The following is a 21,640-nucleotide window of genomic DNA, read 5'->3' on the forward strand; positions in this document are numbered from 1 at the left end:
GTTTATTCCCTACATCTCATCAACATCTGCCGCGGGCTCTTGCCTCATTCCTCTGACTGACCTGCAGGGAAGCAGAACCTAGAAAGAGGGGAGGAAGGCAGAAACCCGGAGACGGACCTGAGGCTGAGGAAGAGGCCGGGGCTGCAGCTGGTCTTCCGCCCTTCCCCTCTCTCTTCCCACCTTAGCCAAAGCCCCTCAAGGTCCCCTGTGGCTCAGTCCTTCTCCCTCTGGGGCCCCTGGTGCCCCTCAGGGCCTGCATCCCACCATGTCAGTGGCTGTGGAGACCTTTGGCTTCTTCCTGGCAGCCGTGGGGCTGCTGATGCTGGGGGTGACCCTGCCACACAGCTACTGGCGAGTGTCCACTGTGAACGGGAATGTCATCACCACCAACACCATCTTCGAGAACCTCTGGCACAGCTGCGCAACTGACTCCCTGGGAGTCTACAACTGCTGGGAGTTCCCGTCCATGCTGGCCCTCTCCGGTACAGGGTGGAGGGCGAAGGGGGCAGAGGGAGGTGGGAGGTTGGAGAGAGCTCTGGCAAGTGCAGGTGCTGCCTGTGGTCTGCCCTTGGGTGCCATACGGATAAGGGAGGCCTGACCAAGCTCAGAGACTGGCTCCTGCAGCACGGAATGCCGGGGGTAGACCCCTGTCGGGAGCTACAGTGGTGACCTGGTCACACGTGGCCCCCTGCCCTCGTGTGACACTGTCTCAGTGGTTACAAGTGCAGGCACCAGGGTCAGACTGTCAGGTCCGGTGCCTGCTGTGTCCTAGCTCTGTGCCTAGGGCTGGTGGTAAAATGAGCTTTATTAGAGCCATCTGTAAAACTGGGATCATAACAGCACCCATTCACAGGGTAGTCGCGGGCACTTTATGAAATGAAAGGTGCAAAATGTTAATATCTATATGCACTCAAGCAATTTTAGCATTTTAGTGTTGGGTTGGGAGTGTTGGAGTCTGTGGGGTGAAGAGGAGGCCCCGTCTTGGAATCTTGAGAGTTGAGTCTCTCAGTGGCCTCACCAGGAGCTCACTGCCGTGGCGAGCTCTAAAGGCTGTTTGAAAGAGTCTGAGTGTCTAATGTAAGCAGGTGAGGGGTGTGCATGTGTGTTTGGGGTTCTCAGGGTGGTGTATTTTTTCGGTTCTTGGTGAGCTGGAGCCTACAGCTCTTTTGGTCCAGAAAGATTCTCTCTAGTGGCCGTAGTGTCTCCTGCTTCCTGCTCACCCTTTGAGTAGCCCCCCCACTATTCCCTAGGGGAGTCTCCCTTCAGTCGGCCCTTGCCAGAGACCAAGAGGGGGTGACCAGGAACCCTCGCAGTGCCGCTCCCTCACCTTCACTGGGTCTTCGCAGAGCCCTCTCGCTCTTCTAGGTGATCTTGTGCAGGTGCCGCAGGTAGGGGAAGGAACAGAGGCTAAACTGGGTTTAAAGCAGGGATCCATGAAATCCCCCAGGAATGTCCAAGGGGCTCTGAGCAGTCACGTGGGTCTCTTGTGCCCCCACTATTCCCAGAATCTCCCAGGCAGCTGCAGAGACTCCATGCTTTCATCCCCCTCTCCAGGACTTGCAAGGCAAGTGCCCCACCAAAACCCTATAAAAGCTGAATACAAACCAGGCCAGAAGCCCAGAACACTGGGTGGCCAGAAAGGACACGGGTGACAGCCAGCTCGGCAACCCTGACCACCCCCACCTCACCCCCACTTGGAATGGCGCACTTGGCCTGAGAGAGGACCACAAGTGCACAGGAAAGACGGGGCAAGAGCGGGCTTGGGGGGAGGGCAGAGCGCAGCTGCCCAGTGTTGAGGGGCATGTTGGCTCCGGGCGTGGTGCTGGATACTTCACACACACCATTCTAGGGTGGTTTACAATCGTTCTGCTGTTGGGTGCATTAGTAACTCCATTTTACAGAACCTGGAAAACCGCAGGGATAAGTGTTAACCTGCCCTGAATCATAAGGTGGTAGGGAAGTTGGAATCCTGCCTCGTGTTTCTGAGTCCAGAGCTGGCTAACTTTCAAGGCCGGTTCTGGTCCTGAGAGGGATTCAGACTGTCGTTTAGCCACCTCCCAGCTGTGCACCCCGAGCCTCCAGCCATTTGGCCTGTGCTCTCACAGGTGGAGACTGTTAGATGGATGGGTGGGGATAAGATATGGGGTAGGGAAAGAGGGCGGGAACTCCAGAGGGAATGGCTAGGAGTGAGAAAGTGCTCCCAGAGAACTTTGTCCCTCCTCCCTACCCCCCAGCTCCGAGCCACTACACATCCTCTTGGCCGGGACCCAGCCTTTCCCCTTCAGCATTGATGGCACTGCCCCACCTGGGAAAGCGGTGCAAGGTCCTTGGGTGCTTGGCAACTATCAAAGTCAGAGAAGGGAGGAGGAGGACCAGGAAGGGAGCCAGCCATTTCCTTCAGCTTTGAGAAAGGGGAAACTGAGGCACTGAAAGCAAATGTACAAGACTGACTTGGACTGGTCCTGGGCCCAGGTATCCCACCTCCCAGATCAGAAACTGCCCTGCACCCAGTGACCCATAGGCCACTGCTGCCCCCTACCGTTCACTCCAGGAAGAAGCTCACGGCCGGATGTCTGGCACAGTACTAGGCACTAGGTGGGACCTGGAGAGAGGCAGATGTGGGGAAGGGGCTGGGCATCCCCGGGTGCAGTTTCTGCAATACACAGCAGAGCTTAGTGGTGATCTCACAGAGCACTGGTTCTCAACTAGGCGATTTTGCCCCCCAAGGGTCATTTGACAGTCAACACATTTTGATTGTCCCGCATGGAGAGACTACTGACATCTAGTGGTGGAGGATAAGAATGCTGCTAAATATCCCACAATGCAGAGAATTGCCTCTAGAACCTAGCATTATCCGGCCAAAGGGTCAGTAGTGCAGTGGAGAAACCCTATCACTGAGGTACAGGCGAAGTGCACCAGTGCAGGTGACAGGGCAGGAGGGGCTGAGACTCCTTGGGACTGAGGTGAGCCCCTGAAAAGGAGGGGTGTGTGACCCCTCAGCCTGTAGGCTGGATGGGCCCAAAGGGGAAGAAAAGGATTTGAGGACTTCTAGGGACTGAGGCCCAAGCAGGGGCTGTAAGGGCCTGGCTGTCATCGAGGGGAGAGGAGATGGAGGGCTACCAGTCTGGCCCAGGGACCCACGGCTACACCCCACCTCCCCAGGATACATCCAGGCCTGCCGGGCACTCATGATCACCGCCATCCTCCTGGGCTTCCTCGGCCTCTTCTTGGGCATGGTGGGGCTGCGCTGCACAAACATTGGGGGCATCGTGCTCTCCAGGAAGGCCAAGCTGGCGGCCACTGCGGGGGCCCTACACATACTGGCTGGTAATCAAGGGAAGGTGATGGGTGAGCCCTGAGCTGTGGTGGGGGGTCGGGAGTGGCCCTAGGCAACATACCCCAGGGCTCTGTCTTCTCCAGCTCCCACTCCTCGTGTTTGCCTCACCCTCCCCTTTGCATTGACACCCCCTCCCTGGCTCAGCTCTTCCCTCCCTCCCTGATCACCTCAGCTTCACCCACACTCGCCAAATCCCTTGGCTATGAATCAGTCCTTTAGCAATGTTTCTTGAGCCCCCACAGGAGCCAGGCCACAGGCAGGGCGTGGGCGGGATTCCAAAGGTGAAAGTGAGAGTCTGCGCTCCTGCACTTAGCGCCCGGCTGGGAAGACCGGTCAGGTGTGCGTGCACACGCAGTGCACACGCAGTGCACACAGGAACTATGCTCACTGGCAGGCCCTCCCTTCTCGGTCTGTGACACATACCTACGCACACCACTTCATAAGTCTGTGAGGCAGGGAGGGTCTCATCCTGCTCTCCAGGTCTGGAAAAGGGCTCAGAAAGGTCAGGTGTCTCACTGGAGGACAAGCCCGCAGCGAGTGGCAAGGCTGGTCCTGTAGTCCAGGGACCTCACTGGCTTCAGGCCTTCACTTCACTGGGTGGCAAAGGCGTGTCACAGGCTCTGAGGGCTTTGAGAGGCCAAAGGTCAGGGGTGTGAGGACAGACGGAGCTGGTAGAAGGCTGGTTAGGGCAGCTGGGCTTCCGAGGATGGATGGGGCACAGACTGAGTGAGGAAACTAAATGACCAAGGCACTAGAGGCCGGGGAAGGACAAGGCAGGTCAGGGGTAGAGAGGGGACAAGGGCTGGCTGAGGGGCAGAGCATGGGAGACTAGATGAGAAAGGTGAGCGGGGCTCGGTCCTCGGTGAGGGCTAGATAGGGGAGTTTGCAGTTGACCCTGGGAAACAGAAGAGTCATGAACTGGGACAGGGGAAGAAAGGGAGGAAATGAAATTTGCTCTTGGACTTGATGCCCCACATCTACTCTCTCAGCTGCTCCCACCTGGCCCTCCCCCCAGTTCCCTAGGGGCCTAGGGCTCCAGTGCAGTTCTCTCCCTGAGCCAGGTTGCTGCGGGATGGTGGCCATCACTTGGTATGCCTCCAACATCACCCGGGACTTCTTCAACCCCTTATACTCCGGAACCAAGTGAGTGTGGTAGCCTCCCCCTCTGGGGCACTGGGTGGAACTCCGCCACATTCCTGGGCTAGCATCACCCTGCGCGGTTTTTGTCACCAGGTATGAGCTGGGCCCTGCACTCTACCTGGGCTGGAGCGCCTCCCTGTTGGCCATACTGGGTGGTGTCTGTCTCTGCTCCAACTGCTGCAAGGCCTCAGACCAGGACCCCTCAGCCAGGTAAGGGTGGGGGAGAAGCACAGGGCGGAGGTAGGGGGACAATGAGGGCAGCACCTCCATCTGACACAGGACCCTCCCTTGCCAGCACCCGGCTCCCCTACAAGGCCTCCGCAGTGCGGTCTGCTGCCCTTGCTGCCCACCTGCCCGCCTCAGCCTCAGATGGAGACGGCCACAACAGCTTTGGCAAATATGGGAAAAATGCTTACGTGTAGAAGCCCTGGCCTGTAGGCCCTATTCCCCTCCCACTGCCCCCAGTGGAAAGGGGTCCCTCGAACCCAGGCAGCAGGTGCAGACCCCTCAGGGCCATGTCACACCCAGGGCTCCACCTTGGGCCTGGAAACCACACCCTGCTCAGGCCCCGCCTCTTCAGTCGGAGCTCCTCCCTGGCCATGCTTCCCTGCTCGGGCCTAGAACCCGCCTCCTGAGGACTCATCTCAGACTCCTGAGACTGGACCCAAAACCTCTTTATCTTCTGAGTCTGGGGTCTGGGCAGCTGGGCAGGTGGGGGCGACCCCGAGCATTTGCATTCCATGTAAATACATGCATAAATAAATTTGTATTGTGAACTGTTCAGGGGCTGAGAGTGTCATGAAGCAGCTGGTCGAGCAAGGGGTGCCTGGGGAGGCACCCAGAGTCATCTCAGTTCTTGGACACCAGACTTTCACCTGTCCCCCCTCCGTCACCTTTGGACTGTCTTATCCAGCAAAACAGAGGCAAGGTTGCAAGTGATTTCAGGAGTGTGGCACTCTTACAATTACTGATAAGAGTCATCAAGGAGCAGACTGGGAAGACCCAGCTGGAGGAAACTGGCCAGCTTGAGATAACAAGTCATTCCTTTAACTCTCGACCTTTCTTCACAGCTGTGCAAGGATACAGATGGTCTAGAGCAGTTTCTTCATCTGGGCCTAGAGTGGGTGTCAGATATTGATCAGCCCTTTGAAATTGTGTCAAATCGAGGGTCTGGTGCAGGCACATTTTTCTGGGGTTCAGTAACTTCCAGAAAGGGCTCTGAAGGTCCGTTCACAGAGGCTTGCCTGTTAGTGGCATGTGTGTGACTTCATGATGTCCACCTCAGACACAGCACCGGATTGCGGGCAGGGTTGGCACAGGGACCTGAGCAGACCTGGTACCCACTAAAGACTGGAAAATGAGGCCACAAGAAAGAAGCCTGGCATCTAGTGGAAAGAGGTGATAAGGCCTTATGCTGGTACATTCCCCTGCAGCACTGGCTAGGGTCGGTCACCAGTCACTGGGGGGTGGCCTGGGTTCTGACCTCAGCCCCTTCCCCTTCCCCATTCATCCCATCTGCTCCTGGGAGGTAGAGACACTCACATCTGCATTCTAACTGGGCCCTCCCTCTGGAGATGCAGATGTACGAGTGCCCACTGGGTCTTTTCACAGGCTAGGCAAATTCATTCATTACTTTCCCCACACCCACAGTTCCTGTCGTTCCTCTTACTGTCATTGCCAGCCTCTCGTTCAGCAGATTGACAACTTCAGTCATCTCTGGCTTCTGTCTTCACTTCCCCTCTGCCACTTCCTCCCCTCAGTTAGCTGCCACATCCTCAGTTCTCCGTAGTTTTCACATCCTACTTCTCTCCTTTCACTGCCTGATGCCGGGTCAGGCCTTCCTCCTCCCTTGCCCAGACTCGTCGCAGGATTTCCCTAATTGAGCTTCTTGCCCATATTTCTCTACTGGAACATCATTATTGTCCTGCCCTGGCAGCTCCCTGGTGGCTTAGGGAGAAAAAAGACAAGACCTTGTCACACTGCCTGGCACTAGCCCATCCTTCTATCCTCACTGTTTACTATTCCTCTGCACAGCCTTGCTCTCCCAGCAAGCTGGACTACTCCACTGGCCTTGGACACACTCTTGCATCAGGGCTTCCCACTGGGCTCCATCCAAAAACACTGGTACGTTTTGAGCTGTTCTCCTACATGAAAGCTTCCATGGCCAAGAATTCCAAAACATTCTGTATATCCTATGACCTTCTGCTCTTGGGCAGTTTGTGGATGTCCCATGGCCAAGCCAGTTCCCCTGGCTAAGTCCAAAGCCCACATGGAAGGGACTGCAGAGCGCAGACACTGGGAAGTGTGTTTTGTGGGGGCCCTTAGTGTAACAACCTACTATGGCAAGTACCGGGCCGCCTGACTTGCTTTGTTAGCAAACCAATAGTAGGCTTCTCTCTATGGTGTAACAGACGTTATCTTACACCAAGCAGAACCTGCGAGACCCACAGCTTAAAAAGGGTCTTACAATTGTGAAAGGCTCCGAAAGCACAAGGATGCCTGTGTACCCCACAGTGAAGGACAGAGGCCAGTTACAACTCCTGATACTGCCACCCAGGCACCTGCAACCCAAACTCTCCCTCTGCCCCATCTGCAGCTTCTACCTCCTTTCCCCAACTCCATCCTGCCTCTTCTCATCACCTCCCCTTTTCAGGAAAACTAGCCTTAGCCAGGTCTCACATTTGAGCATTTAAATATGTGACTTAGTATGATCACCAGAGTAATTATTGACTTCTTTGTCCATCAATCATGGTCACATGGCTCTAAAGGGCTATGGACACACCCCTCTTAACACATTCTTCTTTTCTCCAAGTTACAGCACTGCGACATGACCCCTGCCTGTAAAAAATCACAAGCTTGAAGCAAAAAGAAATGTCAACAGCTAGTTACCATATAACGGGCAAGGCGCTGGGGCTACTCCAAGGAATCCTCCAGTTTTTGAGGGAACTCGCTGGGAAAAAGCTCCACAATGAACTGGATTATTAGGTCCTGGGCAGTGAGGCCAACAGCTATCATTCACCGAGTACTTTCCAGACACTGGGACAGGTGCACCACCCCATTTAATCCTCACAGTGACCACAGGGAATGACAGGTACAGTGGCCTATCCAAGCTACACAATTAGTGAGTAGTAAGACCAAGATTTGTCCCAAACTGAAGACACAATTGGCCTGCTGCCCAGAATTCCTGGCTCTCCAAACTAATTCACATCAATTAAATTCAGTGCTCACTGAGGTCTTTCGCTGTGAGCCCCGCAAGTCTCCAGCCTTCCAGAGCCTACCATTACCCTCTCTGGTGCTCCATCACATAACACTGGCCCCAGCCTCTAGAAGCCTTTGGTATAGTGTAGGTTTCCCAAAGGCCCAGGTGTCTCCCAAAGAGGGGACAAAGTCTCCACTAGTATACAGGAAGCTGGCAAAAGTAGTTCAAGGCTTTTCTTGAGGAGCTGTGGTTTTAAATGGGGGTCTGGAGATCCTTCCTAGAAAATGTGAATGGGTGATTTGTGGAGACAATCAGCATCAGAGTAAGGGAAGGCCCCTGGGGTCTGGCTTGGTCTTATCAAGGTCGGTTGGGGAAGACTGAGTGTGTCATTGAACAGACAAATCTTACACGAATCAGAACCTGTGTGATACTTGATAACAACAAAATGTGTCTGCACCATGCTGAGGACAGAGCTAGGAACTCGAATGGCTGAGGTTGACCTTGGTGCCTTAGGGCCAAAATCATCACATCTTCACTCCCATGATAGGAGTCTGGGCTGGGATGGCTTAAAGGCTTGGCCACCTGGACATATCCCCGGGAGCACCTGCTCGTGGCCTCTCCCTGTAGCCTGGGCTTCCTCAGAGCATGGATTTCTTACTCTGAGCATGGCAGCTGGGGGCTCCAAAAGCAAGTGTCCCAGGGACAAGGCAGAAGCTGCACTGCCTTTGACCACCTAGCCTCTAATGTCACATGGTTTCACTTCTGCCACTCAACTGGTTGAAGCAGTCCTAAGCCTACCTAGATCCTAGAGACAGGGGACAAAGACCTCACCTTCAATGGAAGAATAGTCAAAAAATGTACAGCCATCTTTTAAGATTTTATTTATTTTTAGAGAGAGGGGAAGGGAGGGAGAGAAACATCAATGTGTGGCTGTCTCTTGCACACCCCCTACTGGGGATCTGGACTCCAACTCAGGCATGTGCTCTGACTGGGAATCGAACCAGCGACCCTTTAGTTTGCAGGCCAGCTCTCAATCCACTGTGCCACACTAGCCAGGGCCTTCAGTCATCTTTTAAAACCACCACACTTGAGACTGTCTGTAAACCCCATTCTCACCACCACTCAACACAAAGCTGTCACCAACGCCACTTTCCCAACTGCAAGTCTCCAGAGAAAGAGCAAGCAGTTCTTCAGGAAGACACCAGGAATATCTGGGCCAACCCCAAGAAGTCCCCCAAAATGGGGAGAAGAACCTAAGAAGGTGCCTAACACTGGCTTTGCTGGATTGCATTAATATCTTGTTGAGCTCGTACGTTCAACAAATACTTCCTAAGCACCTGCTTGGCTGTGCTCCAACAGGGTGCTGGGCAGCTAGGACAGCAAGTCCAAGGACGTTAGGTGTGGTGTGAGAAGCCAGAGTTACACACCAGAGTTACAGCGTCCAGGGCTGCCCAGAACAGGAGCCTCTACGCCATGAGTTCTCCACGCCGCCCAGGAACTTCTGGGTTTCCTCTGCTAATAACTGCACATACCACAGTCCCTGTTGGCATGAGCGTCCGCAGGACAACTCTTCCATTAGGCTGGCCTTTCGTGGGGCCTCACTGTATTCAAAAGACACGCAGAGGGACTAAAGAAACTAAAAGGAAAAACAAATGAACTAAATCAATAACCAAAAAAGTCACATAAAGAAGCAGTCAAGTGGGGTGGAGGGATAGTGAGAAAAGGCATACAACTGTAATTGAATAACAATAAACATTTTTTTAAAAAAGAAAAAGAAAGCCAATTAGAAGTTCCAAAAAAAAAAAGTACTAAAAGATGAGACTGCAAATATGGAGAAAAAGAAAAAAAAAAAAAAAAAGAAGCAGTCAAGGAAGACAGAGACATGGGAGTGGTAGGAGAATGGGACAAGTCTTGCAGTCAGGGACCTATGGGGCAGACAGTGGGAGGGGTGATTGACAGAAAAAGGAGAAAAAGACACAGAGCAGTGAGTAGGAGAAAGACATGACCAATCACCCTCATCCTCAAAGCACCATGTGACCAAAAGGCAGGTGCCTTCTCACACGAGACCTTTTAATAGACAGTACCCTGAGGGCTGGCCCACTTCCCTGCCATGTCCCTGGGAGTAAGACCACGTCCCTGGTCTTCCCTGGGGGTTGGGTGAGTGAGCAGTTCTCTTGGTCCAGGGGAGCACCTTTCCTTTTGATGTCCTCTCCAAGGCCAGGGTAATGATGCATGGAGGGCTTCCTCTCCAGGGACACCCAGGGTCACACAGTCCACTTCAAGCACCTGAAGGCAGAGGAAAACCAGGACGAGGAGAGGGTCTGGGAGGCTGTGGGGTATAGGAGGAAGAGGGTGTGGACCTGGGGGACATTCCCAGCTCACCTGGTCTCCTGATGAGTGCCCAGACAGCGCACAGTGCAGTACCGGGCGCCACAGCTGACGCAGGTGTATGGAGAGGGGAAGCCGCAAACAGCACAGAAGGGGCGCTGGGGCCGGGACGGGGGTCCTGCACAAGCTGTCAGGTAGTTGGGGCCCTCGGCCACACTCAGGTTCTGCAGATAAAAGGGGGCAGGCTCCACAACTTCTCTGCCTACCCACACAGCAAGCACCCACCAGGGACAAGCATCTCGGTAGGCGCAGCCCTTCCCTGTGGGTTCCTCCCTGCCAGCTCCTTTCTCACCTGCTCCTCCAGCAAGGCCTGGAAATTTTTTCGGAAGCGAAGTTTAAAATGATCACCTCGAGTTTTCTTCTTTTTCTTTCCTAGAGATCAAGAGCAATGAGTTACTTGGCACCTTCCAAGAAAGACACCATCTTTCTCTGCCCCATCATTCATAATGCTCCCATGTCCATTCCCTGCCCACATACTTACCTGGGCTCTAGGTAGGTCTCTGTCTACCATCCTTTTTCCTTCCCCCAACATCTCTAATCCCAGCCTTCCTTCATCTCTACACTCCCTAAATCTAAGACTTTATTATATCAGAGCTGGAAGGGATTTTCGAGCGCATCTGCTCCATCTTCTTTATTCTACATACACAAGAAGACACTGAGGCACAGAATGGGGAGAGCAACTAGCTCAAAGTCACAGGAGCGAGCCCCTGGCAGAGCCAGAGGGGCTCCTGGGTCATCTTCCGCTGTGTGATGTCTTTCCACAACCCTAATCTAGGCAAACGCTTTCCCCTTCCTTCAGCCTTGTGCCCCCAGCCCCACCAGCCTCACCGGTGTCTGCATCATCATCAAACTGAGGCAGTCTCTTGCCAAGCTGGGGGAGTCCTGCATGGGGATCATCCTGGAAGTTGTCATTCTCCAAGGCCTCAAGCTGCCTGTTGATGCGGCGCTGCCGAGCAGCCCTGTCCAGTACCCGCCGCTGTCCAGGGTCCTGGGAGCGAACTAGATGGGGCAGAGCCAGGAGAGTTATGGGGGGCATAGAGAAGAGAGAAGCTGGGGTGACCCTGGCTCTGGGCGTGTGTGGATGATGTCCATGGGGTGTGGAGCCACAGTTCTCTGATCTCATCCTAGTCACCAAGCCCTTGGCCCCTGTATCTTGTACCAATACAGTAGTTCCCCCTTATCTGCATTTTACTTGCTAAAGTTTCAGGTACCTGCAGTCAACCGTGATCTGAAAACATTACATGGATATTGAAATTAAAAATTCATAAGTTTTAAACTGTGTGCTGTTCTGAGTAGGTGTGGGTGTAAGAAGCTCTAGTACCACATGAGAGTCACAGCATCCAGGGCCACTCCGAACAGGAGCCTGGATGAAATCTCCTCCCAACCCACTCCACCCTGCCTGGGACGTGAGTCAACCCTCTGTTCAAGTACCCAGGCTGTACACACTACTCGTAACCACTAAGTAGCCATCTCACTTAACGAGATCAGCTGTCATGGTGTCACAGTTCTTGTGCTCAAGTAATCCTTATTTTACTTAATAATGAACTCAAAACACAAGAGCAGTCATACCAAAGATATGCCAAAGAGAAGCCATAAAATATATGTATGTACAGGGAAAAAACATAATATGTACAGGGTCCAGTACTCTCTGCAAATTTCAAGCACCATTGGGAGTCTTGGAACTTTTTTGATGTGGGTAAGAGGGGACTGTTTATCAGCCCCTCTGGTTTGCTTCATTCCCCGTTAAGATTGCTATTTCAGTCACTCAGCCCTGTTTTCTATCCCTTTGGCCCCAGCCTTTCCTCCCAATCCCAGACCTAACCAATGAAATGCCTCCTGGAGACTTCTCACTGAGGGCAGAAATCACAGAACCACGCTGATGAGACCAGTGTACACTCAAGGCTTACAGTCTCCACTGAGACCTTAATGCACTTGGCCTTCATGCTCAGCAATCTCATTTCCTACCTCAAAGGAAATGGGCCACTGACACATAGAGACACTTGTCTTTTAGCCCACCCTCAATCATAATTGCATGGACACCCAACCCCCACACACATTAAATCCCACTGCTAACCCCAACCTTTCACCTCCAATCGAGTCCTCCCCTCCCTCTCGCATCTCTGATCTCTCCTCCTCAACTGACACTTTTCCTTCCAGGAAAAACCTACTAAACTCTCTGTCTACTCAACTTCATATCTATTCTTCTTTGACAGAGTGGTCCACGTGATGTTTCATTTCCTCACCTCCCGTCCATCTCTCAACCCCCAGTAACGGACTGTTTTTTATGGTAACCACTCAAACTCAGAATGCTGGTGACCTCCTTGAGCCAAGCCCAGGGTGTATTATACTTGAATTCTGTACACCCTGAGACCATGTTGACCATCTCACTCAGGTTGAAAGAGTCCCTTTGTCTGCTTCTTTGATATGAACTCCAGGTGTTCCTTCCCCATCTCTGGCTATGGTTCTCTTTCTAACCTTGTCTTCTCTCTCTTGCCTCTAAGGAGATGGTTGTCCCTGTTCTCTTTCTCAGTCTATAAACTCTTCCTGAGATTTCTAATCCAAACACACATCTAATCCTCTCACCCACAAGTAAATGAGTCCAAAAGTGATTCTCTCCATCCAGAACCTTCTCCTGAGCTCCAAAACAGACTATTCAACTGGCTGCAGGAAATTACCTGCTAACCTCATTGACACTGCAACTCAAAATTAAAAATCTTCCCACCCAAGTCTGATTCTCTTCCTGCAGACTTTAAATAAATGGAACCGGGAGGAACCAAGATGGCGGCATAGGTAGACACACTGCGCCTCCTCGCACAACCAGAACTGACAGAGAATCAAACAGCAAGGGGGACTGGCACCAAGGAAATAGAAAATAAACATTCATCCAGACTGGTAGGAGGGGCGAAGACAGGCACCGGGGTGGAGAGGACTCGTGTGGCTGTGGCGGGACCGAGACTGGCGGAGTGTGGGACAAATGGCGCAGGCAGTCCGAGCACTAGCAGACCCTGCGGCCCCACATTTGCACAGATAAATCTAGAGGGCCAGACTCAGAGTGGCGGAGAGCGGGGCAGGCAGAGTGGCGGGTAGCACCCTGCGGCACCACATTCGCCCACAGATAAACCGGACGAACGGCGGGCAGCGAAGCGGACCGTGCAACCCAGGGCTCCAGCTCGGGGAAATAAAGCCTCAAACCTCTGACTGAAAGCGCTCCTGGGGGTTGGGGCGGCAGTAGGAGAGACTCCCAGCCTCACAGGAGAGGTTGTTGGAGAGACCCACAGGGGCCTAGAGTGTGCACAGGCCCACTTACTCGGGAACCAGCACCAGAGTGGCCCAGTTTGATTGTGGGTATCGGAGTGAAAGATTGAAATCCGGAGGAGAGTGAGGAGGGCGCCATTGCTCCCACTCGGCCCCTCCCCCACGTACAGCGTCACAGCGCAGCGACCAGCATTACCCCGCCCCGGTGAACACCTAAGGCCCCGCCCCTTAAAGTAACAGATGCGCCAAGACAAACAAAAAAATGCCCCAAATTACAGAACACTTCAAAGCTCCAGAAAAAATACAACTAAGCGAGGAAGAGATAGCCAACCTATTGGATGCACAGTTCAAAGCACTGGTTATCAATATGCTCACAGACTTGGTTGAATCTGTTCGAAAAACAGATGAAAAAATGAAGCCTATGCTAAGAGAAACAAAGGAAAATGTACAGGGAACCAATAGTGATGAGAAGGAAACTGGGACTCAAATCAACGGTATGGACCAGAAGGAAGAAACAAACATCCAACCAGAAAAGAATGAAGAAACAAGAATTTGGAAAAATGAGGAGAGGCTTAGGAACCTCCAGGACACCTTGAAACGTTCCAACATCCGAATTATAGGGGTGCCAGAAGGAGAAGAGGAAGAACAAAAAATTGAAAACTTATTTGAACAAATAATGGAGAACTTCCCCGATCTGGCAAAGGAAATAGACTTCCGGGAAGTCCAGGAAGCTCAGAGAGTCCCAAAGAAGCTGGACCCAAGGAGGAACACACCAAGGCACATCATAATTACATTACCCAAGATTAAACTCAAGGACCTACATCCAAGATTACTGTATCCAGCAAAGCTATCATTTAGAATGGAAGGGAAGATAAAGTGCTTCTCAGATAAGGTCAAGTTAAAGAAGTTCATCATCACCAAGCCCTTACTATATGAAATGTTAAAGGGAGTTACCTAAGAAAAAGAAGATCAAAAATAGGAACAGTAAAAATGACAGCAAACTCACGGTTATTAACGACCACACATAAAACAAAAACGAGAGCAAACTAGGCAAACAACTAGAACATGAGGGTTGTCAATAAGGGAGTGGGAGGGGGAGAGGGGGGTAAAGGTACAGAGAATAAGTAGCATAGATGATAGGTGGAAAATAGACAGGGGGAAGGTAAAAATAGTGTAGGAAATGTAGAAGCCAAAGAACTTATAAGTATGACCCATGGACATGAACTATGGGGGGGGAATGTGGGAGGGAGGGGGGTGGGCAGGATGGAGTGGAGTGGGGGGGGTAATGGGACAACTGTAATAGCATAATCAATAAATATATCAAAAAATAAAAATAATAAAAAAAAATAAATGGAACCATCTACAGAGACATCCAAACCAGAAAACCTAGGATATTTTAAACCTTTCTTCATTACCATATCAACTGCTCACTAGGTTCTGATAATTCTACACAAAATATCTCTTTATTCATTAAATATTTACTGAGTACCTGTAACCATAACAATAGCATCAATGCCAGTTGCTAACACTTACTGGGCATGTACTATGAGTCAGGCACTACACTCAGCTCTGCATAAATGCAATCCTTTAACCCTTACAACAACCCTGTGAAACAGGTTTCATTATCATCCCCAGCTTACTGAAGTTTGCAACTAGTAAATGGCTGGGTCAGAATTCAACCCCAAACTGCCAAGCACCGAAAAACATACTTGTGAGGACTTCCAGTCAAGAGAGAAGTGGAGGTAAACATGGCTTGCCTCTTCACACAACCAACATCAAAATTACAACTAAACTACAGAACAACCATCACTCAGAACTGTCAGAAATCAAGTTGAATGGAAGTCCGACAACTATGGAAGTAAAGAAACACATCTGTCCAGACTGGCAGGAGACGCGGATACATAGAGTGGGCTGGCCCACATCCACATGTGGTGGATACAAATTTGGGAGAGATATATCTGGAGCAAGGTTACAGCCCCACACCAGGGCCCCCAGCCCAGGGTTGCAGTGCCAGGAAGATAAACCCCCATAACTTCTGGCTATAAAAACCAGTGAGGTTTGATTCAGTGAAAAGAACTGCTTAGTCCCAAGCAGTACCTCTTAAAGGGTCTGCATAAAGACTTACTCAGATTCACCCTGTCTGAGCTCCAGCACCAGGGTGGCAGCTTGGGGGGCACCAGTGGCATGCAGGGTGCCATGCAGTGTCCGGCATCAGGGTGACAGCTGGAGAAGAGCTTTCTCCTGGACAGAAGAGTGGGCAGGGCCATTGTTCCTTTTCTGAGCCCTCCCCACATGGAGCCACAGAGCTGGCAGGCAGGGGCCATATCTGAGACTCCATCATTCTGGCTCACACAGTTTGTTCTGCCCTGGAGAATCCCTGAGGCCCTGCCCCACCCACGCTGTTAATAGTGGCTTTTCCATATGAATGGCTGCTCTTGGTTTAGGCTTCACATCTTCCTAAATCTTCTCAAACAAGCAACAGCGGAATTCGGCAAGCCCCCAGCCCCCATACCTCTGGCTAAGCAGCACCAGGCCCAGCACTAGCAGCAGCTAGCTTTGGATCACAGTTTTGCTTCACCTGGATCTCCAAACCCAGCACAAGTAGCAGCCACCTGCAGATTGCTTTGTAGCTCATGCAGGGTGGCTCTGGGTGGAACACAGGTGGTGGCTGACCCTGGCCTGCACCACCCAGGAAACACCAGAGCATGCTCACCCAGTAAACAGCTACAGACCATGTCAGAATACCACTACCCAGCCCCTGTACAGCTGATCCTCCACGGAGGGCTAAGGTTGGTAGTCAGTGGTCAGAGCCAGTCCTTGCAGCTGACTGACCTGGGTAAATCCCTCCCACTGACCTGCCAACAGCAATCAAGGCTCAACTACAAGAGGAGGGTGTACTCAGCCCGCACAGAGGGCGCACCTTGAGTACCCAGCTTGGGTGATAGGACTGGCTGTGTCACTGGACCCTTCAGGACACATACTACAATAGGCCATGCTACCAAGATAGAGAGTCATAGCAGCTCTACCTAATATAGAAACAAACACAGGAAGGCTGCCAAAATGAAGAGACAAAAAAACATGGCCCCAATGAAAGAACAGATCAAAACTCCAGAAAAAGACTAAACAAAATGGAGATGAGCGATTTATCAGATGCACAATTCAAAACACTGGTTACAAGGATGCTCAAGGGACTTAGTGAGTGTCTCAACAGCATAAAAAAGATCCAGGCAGAAATGAAGGATATAAAGGCAGAAATGATGGAAATAAAGAACAATTTACAGGGAATCAACAGTCAAATAGATGAAGCAGAGAATCAAAGCAATGATATGGAACATAAGACACAAAAAACAACCAATCCGAACAACGAGAAGAAAAAGAACAAGAAAAAGGAGGATAGTGTAAGGAGCCTTGAAGTCTAGGGCAACTTCAAGCGGTCCAACATTCGCAGCATAGGGATGCCAGAAAAAGAAGAGAAAGAACAAGAAATTGGAAATCTATTTGAAAAAATAATGAAAGAAAACTTTCCTAATTTAGTGAAGGAAGCACAGAGATTCCTACACAAGATGCACTCAAAGAGACCCACTCCAAGACACATCATAATTAAAATGCCAAAGTTAAAGATAAAGAGAGAATCTTAAAAGCAACAAGAGTAAAGCAGATAGTTACTAACAGGGGAATTCCCATAAGACTGTCAACTGATTTCTCAAAAGAAACTTTGGGGGCTGGAAGGGAATGGCAAGAAATATTCAAAGTCATGAAAAGCAGGTACCTACAGCAAAGATTGCTTCTGCCTGCAAAGTTATCATTTAGAATCAAAGGGCAAATAAAGTGCTTCCCAGACAAGAAAAAACTAAAGGAATTCATCATCACCACACCATTATTATATGAAAAGTTAAAGGGACTTATTTAAGCAAAAGATCAAAACTATGAACAATAAAATGGCAATAAATATGTGTCTATCAACAATTGAATCTAAAAACCAAACTAAGCAAACAAGAAAAACAGAGACAGAATCATGGATACAGAGAACATTTTGATGGTTGTCAGGTGGGAGGAGGGTGTGGGGAAATGGGGGAAGAGGTAAGGGGATTAAGAAGTACAAATCGGTAATCACAAAATAGCCATGGAAATGTAAAGTACAGTATAGGAAATGGAGTAGCCAAAGAAATTATATGCATGACCTATGGGCAAAGGAGTGGGGATTGACTAAGGGAGCAGGGGGTACTGGGGGAGAGGTAAAGGGGGAAAATTGGGACAACTGTAACAGCATAATCAATAAAATACAATTTAAAAGAAAAAAATCATGGTCTTGATCACTACATTATACTGCCTCCCTTCCAAGGGCCAGGTTGTACGCTAGGCTCTTGGAACACAACCAAAGCCTACAGGCTATTGGGGAATACAAACGATCAAACAAGAATGGTAAACCATAGCATATGCTAATATAGGGAAGTGCAAAGTGCTACAGAGCACATGACAGAAACGAGCCTGGACTTGGGGTAGTCAGAAAGACTTTCCAGGGGAAAGTAAGTCCAAGTTGAGGCCAAACTGATGAATAGAAGTAAACCTGGTTGGAGGTAAGGGGAGGGTGTCTCAGACCTTGGTACCAGAATGAGAAGAGGCTTGGATGGGAGACTTAAGTACCTTCAATAAACTGAAAGAAGTTCGGTATGGCTGGCATATAAAGTGTGTGTGTATGGGGGGTGGGGGATGAAGTCAGGCAGACCATTCAAAATCATTTCTTTTAAGTATCCATAGGAATTTAGATTTGGGGATTTTATGGGGAAGGCGATAGAAATCCAGTGATGGGTTTTAATAAAGGAGTGACATGACTGGGATTATTACAAGTCAATCTAGAGGTGTCCCAGCCCTCATCTTTTTTTTTAATTTGGACTATTCAATAGCTTCCTAACTGGCCTACCAGGCTCTAGACCTGTACTATATAATAAAGTAACCACTAGTTATATGTGGTTATTTAAATTTAAATGTAGACTTCTGGTCATGATGGAGGCATAGGTAAACATGCCTCCCCTTCTTCACACAACTATAGTAAAAAATACTACTGAACTACAAAACAAATATCACCCAGAATTGTCAGGAAATTGAGCTGTGTGGAAGTCTAACAACCAAGGATTTAAAGAAGCCTCATTCATCCAGATGGGTATGAAGAGGGGAGGTAGGGAGATGGCAGAGAGGCTCAGAGCCATGGAGAAGAGTGGAGAGGGGAACTAGTGGTCCCACATCCACGTGTCATGGATAGAAATCAGGAGTGATACCTTGGGAGCAAGAGATCCCAGCCCCAGACCATACTATCCAACCAGGGTTCCAGTGACAGGAAGATAAATCCCCATAACTTCTGGCTATGAAACCCAGTGGGGGTTGGCACGCCAGAGAAACTGCGGGTTCTCAAGAGACTCCTCTTAAAAGGCTCTTAAAAGGTCCACAACGGACTTAGGACTCACTCAGACCCACCCCCTCTGGGATTCAGCACCAAGGCAACAGCTTGAAGGGCACCAGTGGCACACCGGGAGCGGGTGAAGTAACTGGCAACAGAGCAAGTGCCAGGAGACAGCTTCCTCCCAGGCAAAACTTGAGAGGCCAGGCAGAGAGCGGCATTGTCCCCTCTCCAAGCTCTCCCCCACACAGAGCAACAGAGTTGTGACATGGGTTACTCTGCCCCACACAACTTAACACGTGCACTTTTCTACAATAGGCCACACTAGTAATACAGGGAGTCAAAGCAGCTCTACCTAATACACAGAAACAAACACAGGGAGGATGCCAAAATATGGAGACCAAGAACTATGGCCCAAATGAAAGAGCAGAACAAAACTCCAGAAGAATAACTAAATGAAATGGAGATAAGCAACCTATTAGATGCAGAGTTCAAAACACTGGTTATCAGGAGGCTTCAGGAACTTACTGGGTACTTCAGCAGCATAAAAAAGTCCCAGGCAGAAATGAAGGTTGCATTAAGTGAAATAAAGAAAAATATACAGGGAACCAACAGTGGAGGGGATGAACCCAAGAATCAAATCAACAATTTGGAATACAAGGAAGGAAAAAGCATTCAATCAGAACAGTAGGAAGAAAAAAGAATTCAAAACAAGGACAGACTTAGGAACTTCTGGGACATCTTTAAACATACCAACATCCGACTCATTGGGATGCCAGAAGGAGAAGCAGAAGAGCAAGAAATCGAAAACTTATTTGCAAAAAATACTGAAAGAAAGTTTTCCTAACTTGGTGAAGGAAATTGACATACAAGTCCAGGAAGCACAGAGAGTCCAAAGAAGATGGATACAAAGAGGCCCACACCAAGTCACATCATAATTAAAATGCCAGAGGTTAAAGATAAAGAGAGAATCTTAAAAGCAGCAAGGGAAAAGCAGATAGTTACCTACAAAGGAGTTCCCATAAGACTGTCAGCTGATTTCTCAAAAGAAACTTTGCAGGCTAGAAGGGACTGGCAAGAATTATTCAAAGTGATGAAAAAGCAAAGACCTACAACCTAGATTACTCTAGGTTGTAATCCAGCAAAGCTATCATTTAGAATTGAAAGGCAGATAAAGCACTTCCTAGACAATGTAAAACTAAAGAAGTTCATCCTCACCAAACCATTATTATGTGAAATGCTAACAGGAATTATATAAGAAAAAGATGATCAAAATGATGAACATTAAAATGGCAATAAATTCACAACTATAATAACTGAATCCAAATAACAAACTAAGCAAACAAGCAGAACAGGAACAGAATCATAGATATGGAAATCATTTGGATGGTTATCAGTTGGGAGGGGAAAGGGGGAAAATGAGGGGGAAAGTGCAGGGATTAAGAAGCACAAAATAGCAGATACAAAATAGAGAGGCGATGTTAAGAACTGTATAGTTAATGGAATAGCCAAAGAACTTATATGCATGACCCACGGGCATGAATTAAGGGGGGGACTGCTGGGGGGAATGGGGGTACCAGGTGGAGGGGGGCAAAGGGAGAAAAACTGGGACAACTGTAGAAGCATAATCAATAAAATATATTTTAAAAATAAGAAAATAAATTTAGATGTAGATTAAGATGAAATAAAATTTAAAATTCAGTTCCACGATTGCACTAGCCATATTACAAGTGCTCAACAGCCACTTGTAGCTAACGGCTGCCATGATGAACAGTGCTGGTTAAGAGCATTCTCATCATCCCAGAAGTTCTACTGGACAGCGCTGCCGTAGTCCCTCCAATTCATCCTCTTCACTGAAGCTAGAACTCCTTTCTAAAAGATAAATTTGTTTCGGTCACTCCCCTGGCTTAAAAGCTGATGGGTCTCCACTGCTCTCAGAATTCAAATTTTTCCACAGTTCATATAATGCCTTTCAAGTGAGTCTTTCCCTAGCCCTCCAGCCTCCCTTATTACTCCTCCGTAAGCCTGGAACTGTGAACTTGGCTTCTTAAACGACATGCTTTTTCTTGCTTTCATGCCTTTGTAAGAGTAGTTCCCGCTGCCGGGAATGAGTCCCTGCGCGCCCGCAAAGAGCGAAACCTAACTCGACTTTCAAGACCTAAGCGTTATTTCCCCCTGCAAGCCTTCATTCACCGCCCCCTACCTTCCAGGGGGCCCAGGCGCAGTGCATCCCTCTGCCATAGCGCGTATGAAATACAGTGGTAGGTCTGCTTGTCTGTTCCCCACCCAAACAGCCACTTCCAGGAAAACAATGATCTTTTTTGCTTTTTCCATTCTCAGCGCCAGCTTTGAGCAGGCATAAAATAAATAAAATGTAAATGGATGGTTTGGGAGGTGCCCGGATGCCAGGACCTGAGGGCCGGGGAAAAATTTTGAGACTAATAATTGGGTGAGAAAATGTTAGGCCAGGTTCGGATTGAGAGGAGGCAAGGAGCCAACCCCAGAGGGACTCACATACCCGAAGTTTTCTTCTCCACCATTTCCACAACACAGGGGACGGAAGAGCCTACCGCGCGCGCGTGCTAAACCATCCACTTTGGTAAGGGCCCCGGTAACTTCCGGTAACGTGTGTTTTTGCGCGTGCGCAAAATAATTCCAATGCTCAGATTAATTACGTGATGTTACCTTGGAGACGAGCAAGCTTTCGGCCATATTTTATAGGGGCAAATGTACTTCCGGCCTCAGTGTAGTTTTGTATTTTGTGGGAACCCTGAAATGGGTCGTTTTAAAGATGTGGTGCCAGTGGTCTATCCCAGAAACGTCCTTCTCCTTTGGTCCTTCTTTGATGCCATTATCAGAAAGGTAGCCCCTGGAGCTTCTCTCTAGGCAATAGAGATGACAGGAGGGACTCCCAGAGATTGTGGGA

The 21,640-nt window shown here is 49.7% G+C and overlaps 2 protein-coding genes across 3 annotated transcripts; one reads left to right on the forward strand and one right to left on the reverse strand.

Annotated features, from left to right (window-relative positions):
• The first annotated feature begins 1 nt into the window (after window position 1).
• On the forward strand, window positions 2-5,258 carry CLDN15 (claudin 15). Of its 2 annotated transcripts, none has more exons than XM_045204642.3 (5): window positions 2-482; window positions 3,163-3,327; window positions 4,327-4,480; window positions 4,571-4,687; window positions 4,773-5,258. In XM_045204642.3, exons 1-5 carry the CDS (start codon window positions 266-268, stop codon window positions 4,897-4,899), a joined length of 780 nt encoding a protein of 259 aa, XP_045060577.1. In that variant the 5' UTR covers window positions 2-265; the 3' UTR covers window positions 4,900-5,258. The 2 variants fall into 2 exon arrangements, with proteins under 2 accessions (XP_045060577.1, XP_024427504.1); XM_024571736.3 differs by having other exon boundaries at window positions 8-482; window positions 4,399-4,480.
• A 3,276-nt stretch (window positions 5,259-8,534) lies between these two features.
• On the reverse strand, window positions 8,535-21,389 carry ZNHIT1 (zinc finger HIT-type containing 1). Its single transcript, XM_024571715.3, has 5 exons — window positions 21,233-21,389; window positions 10,893-11,063; window positions 10,357-10,436; window positions 10,059-10,228; window positions 8,535-9,962 (listed from the first exon to the last, which is right to left on the reverse strand). Exons 1-5 carry the CDS (start codon window positions 21,252-21,254, stop codon window positions 9,941-9,943), a joined length of 465 nt encoding a protein of 154 aa, XP_024427483.1. The 5' UTR covers window positions 21,255-21,389; the 3' UTR covers window positions 8,535-9,940.
• Between the last annotated feature and the right edge of the window lie 251 nt (window positions 21,390-21,640).

Source organism: Desmodus rotundus, chromosome 1, assembly GCF_022682495.2.
Source record: "Desmodus rotundus isolate HL8 chromosome 1, HLdesRot8A.1, whole genome shotgun sequence".
NCBI classification, from domain to species: domain Eukaryota; kingdom Metazoa; phylum Chordata; class Mammalia; order Chiroptera; family Phyllostomidae; genus Desmodus; species Desmodus rotundus.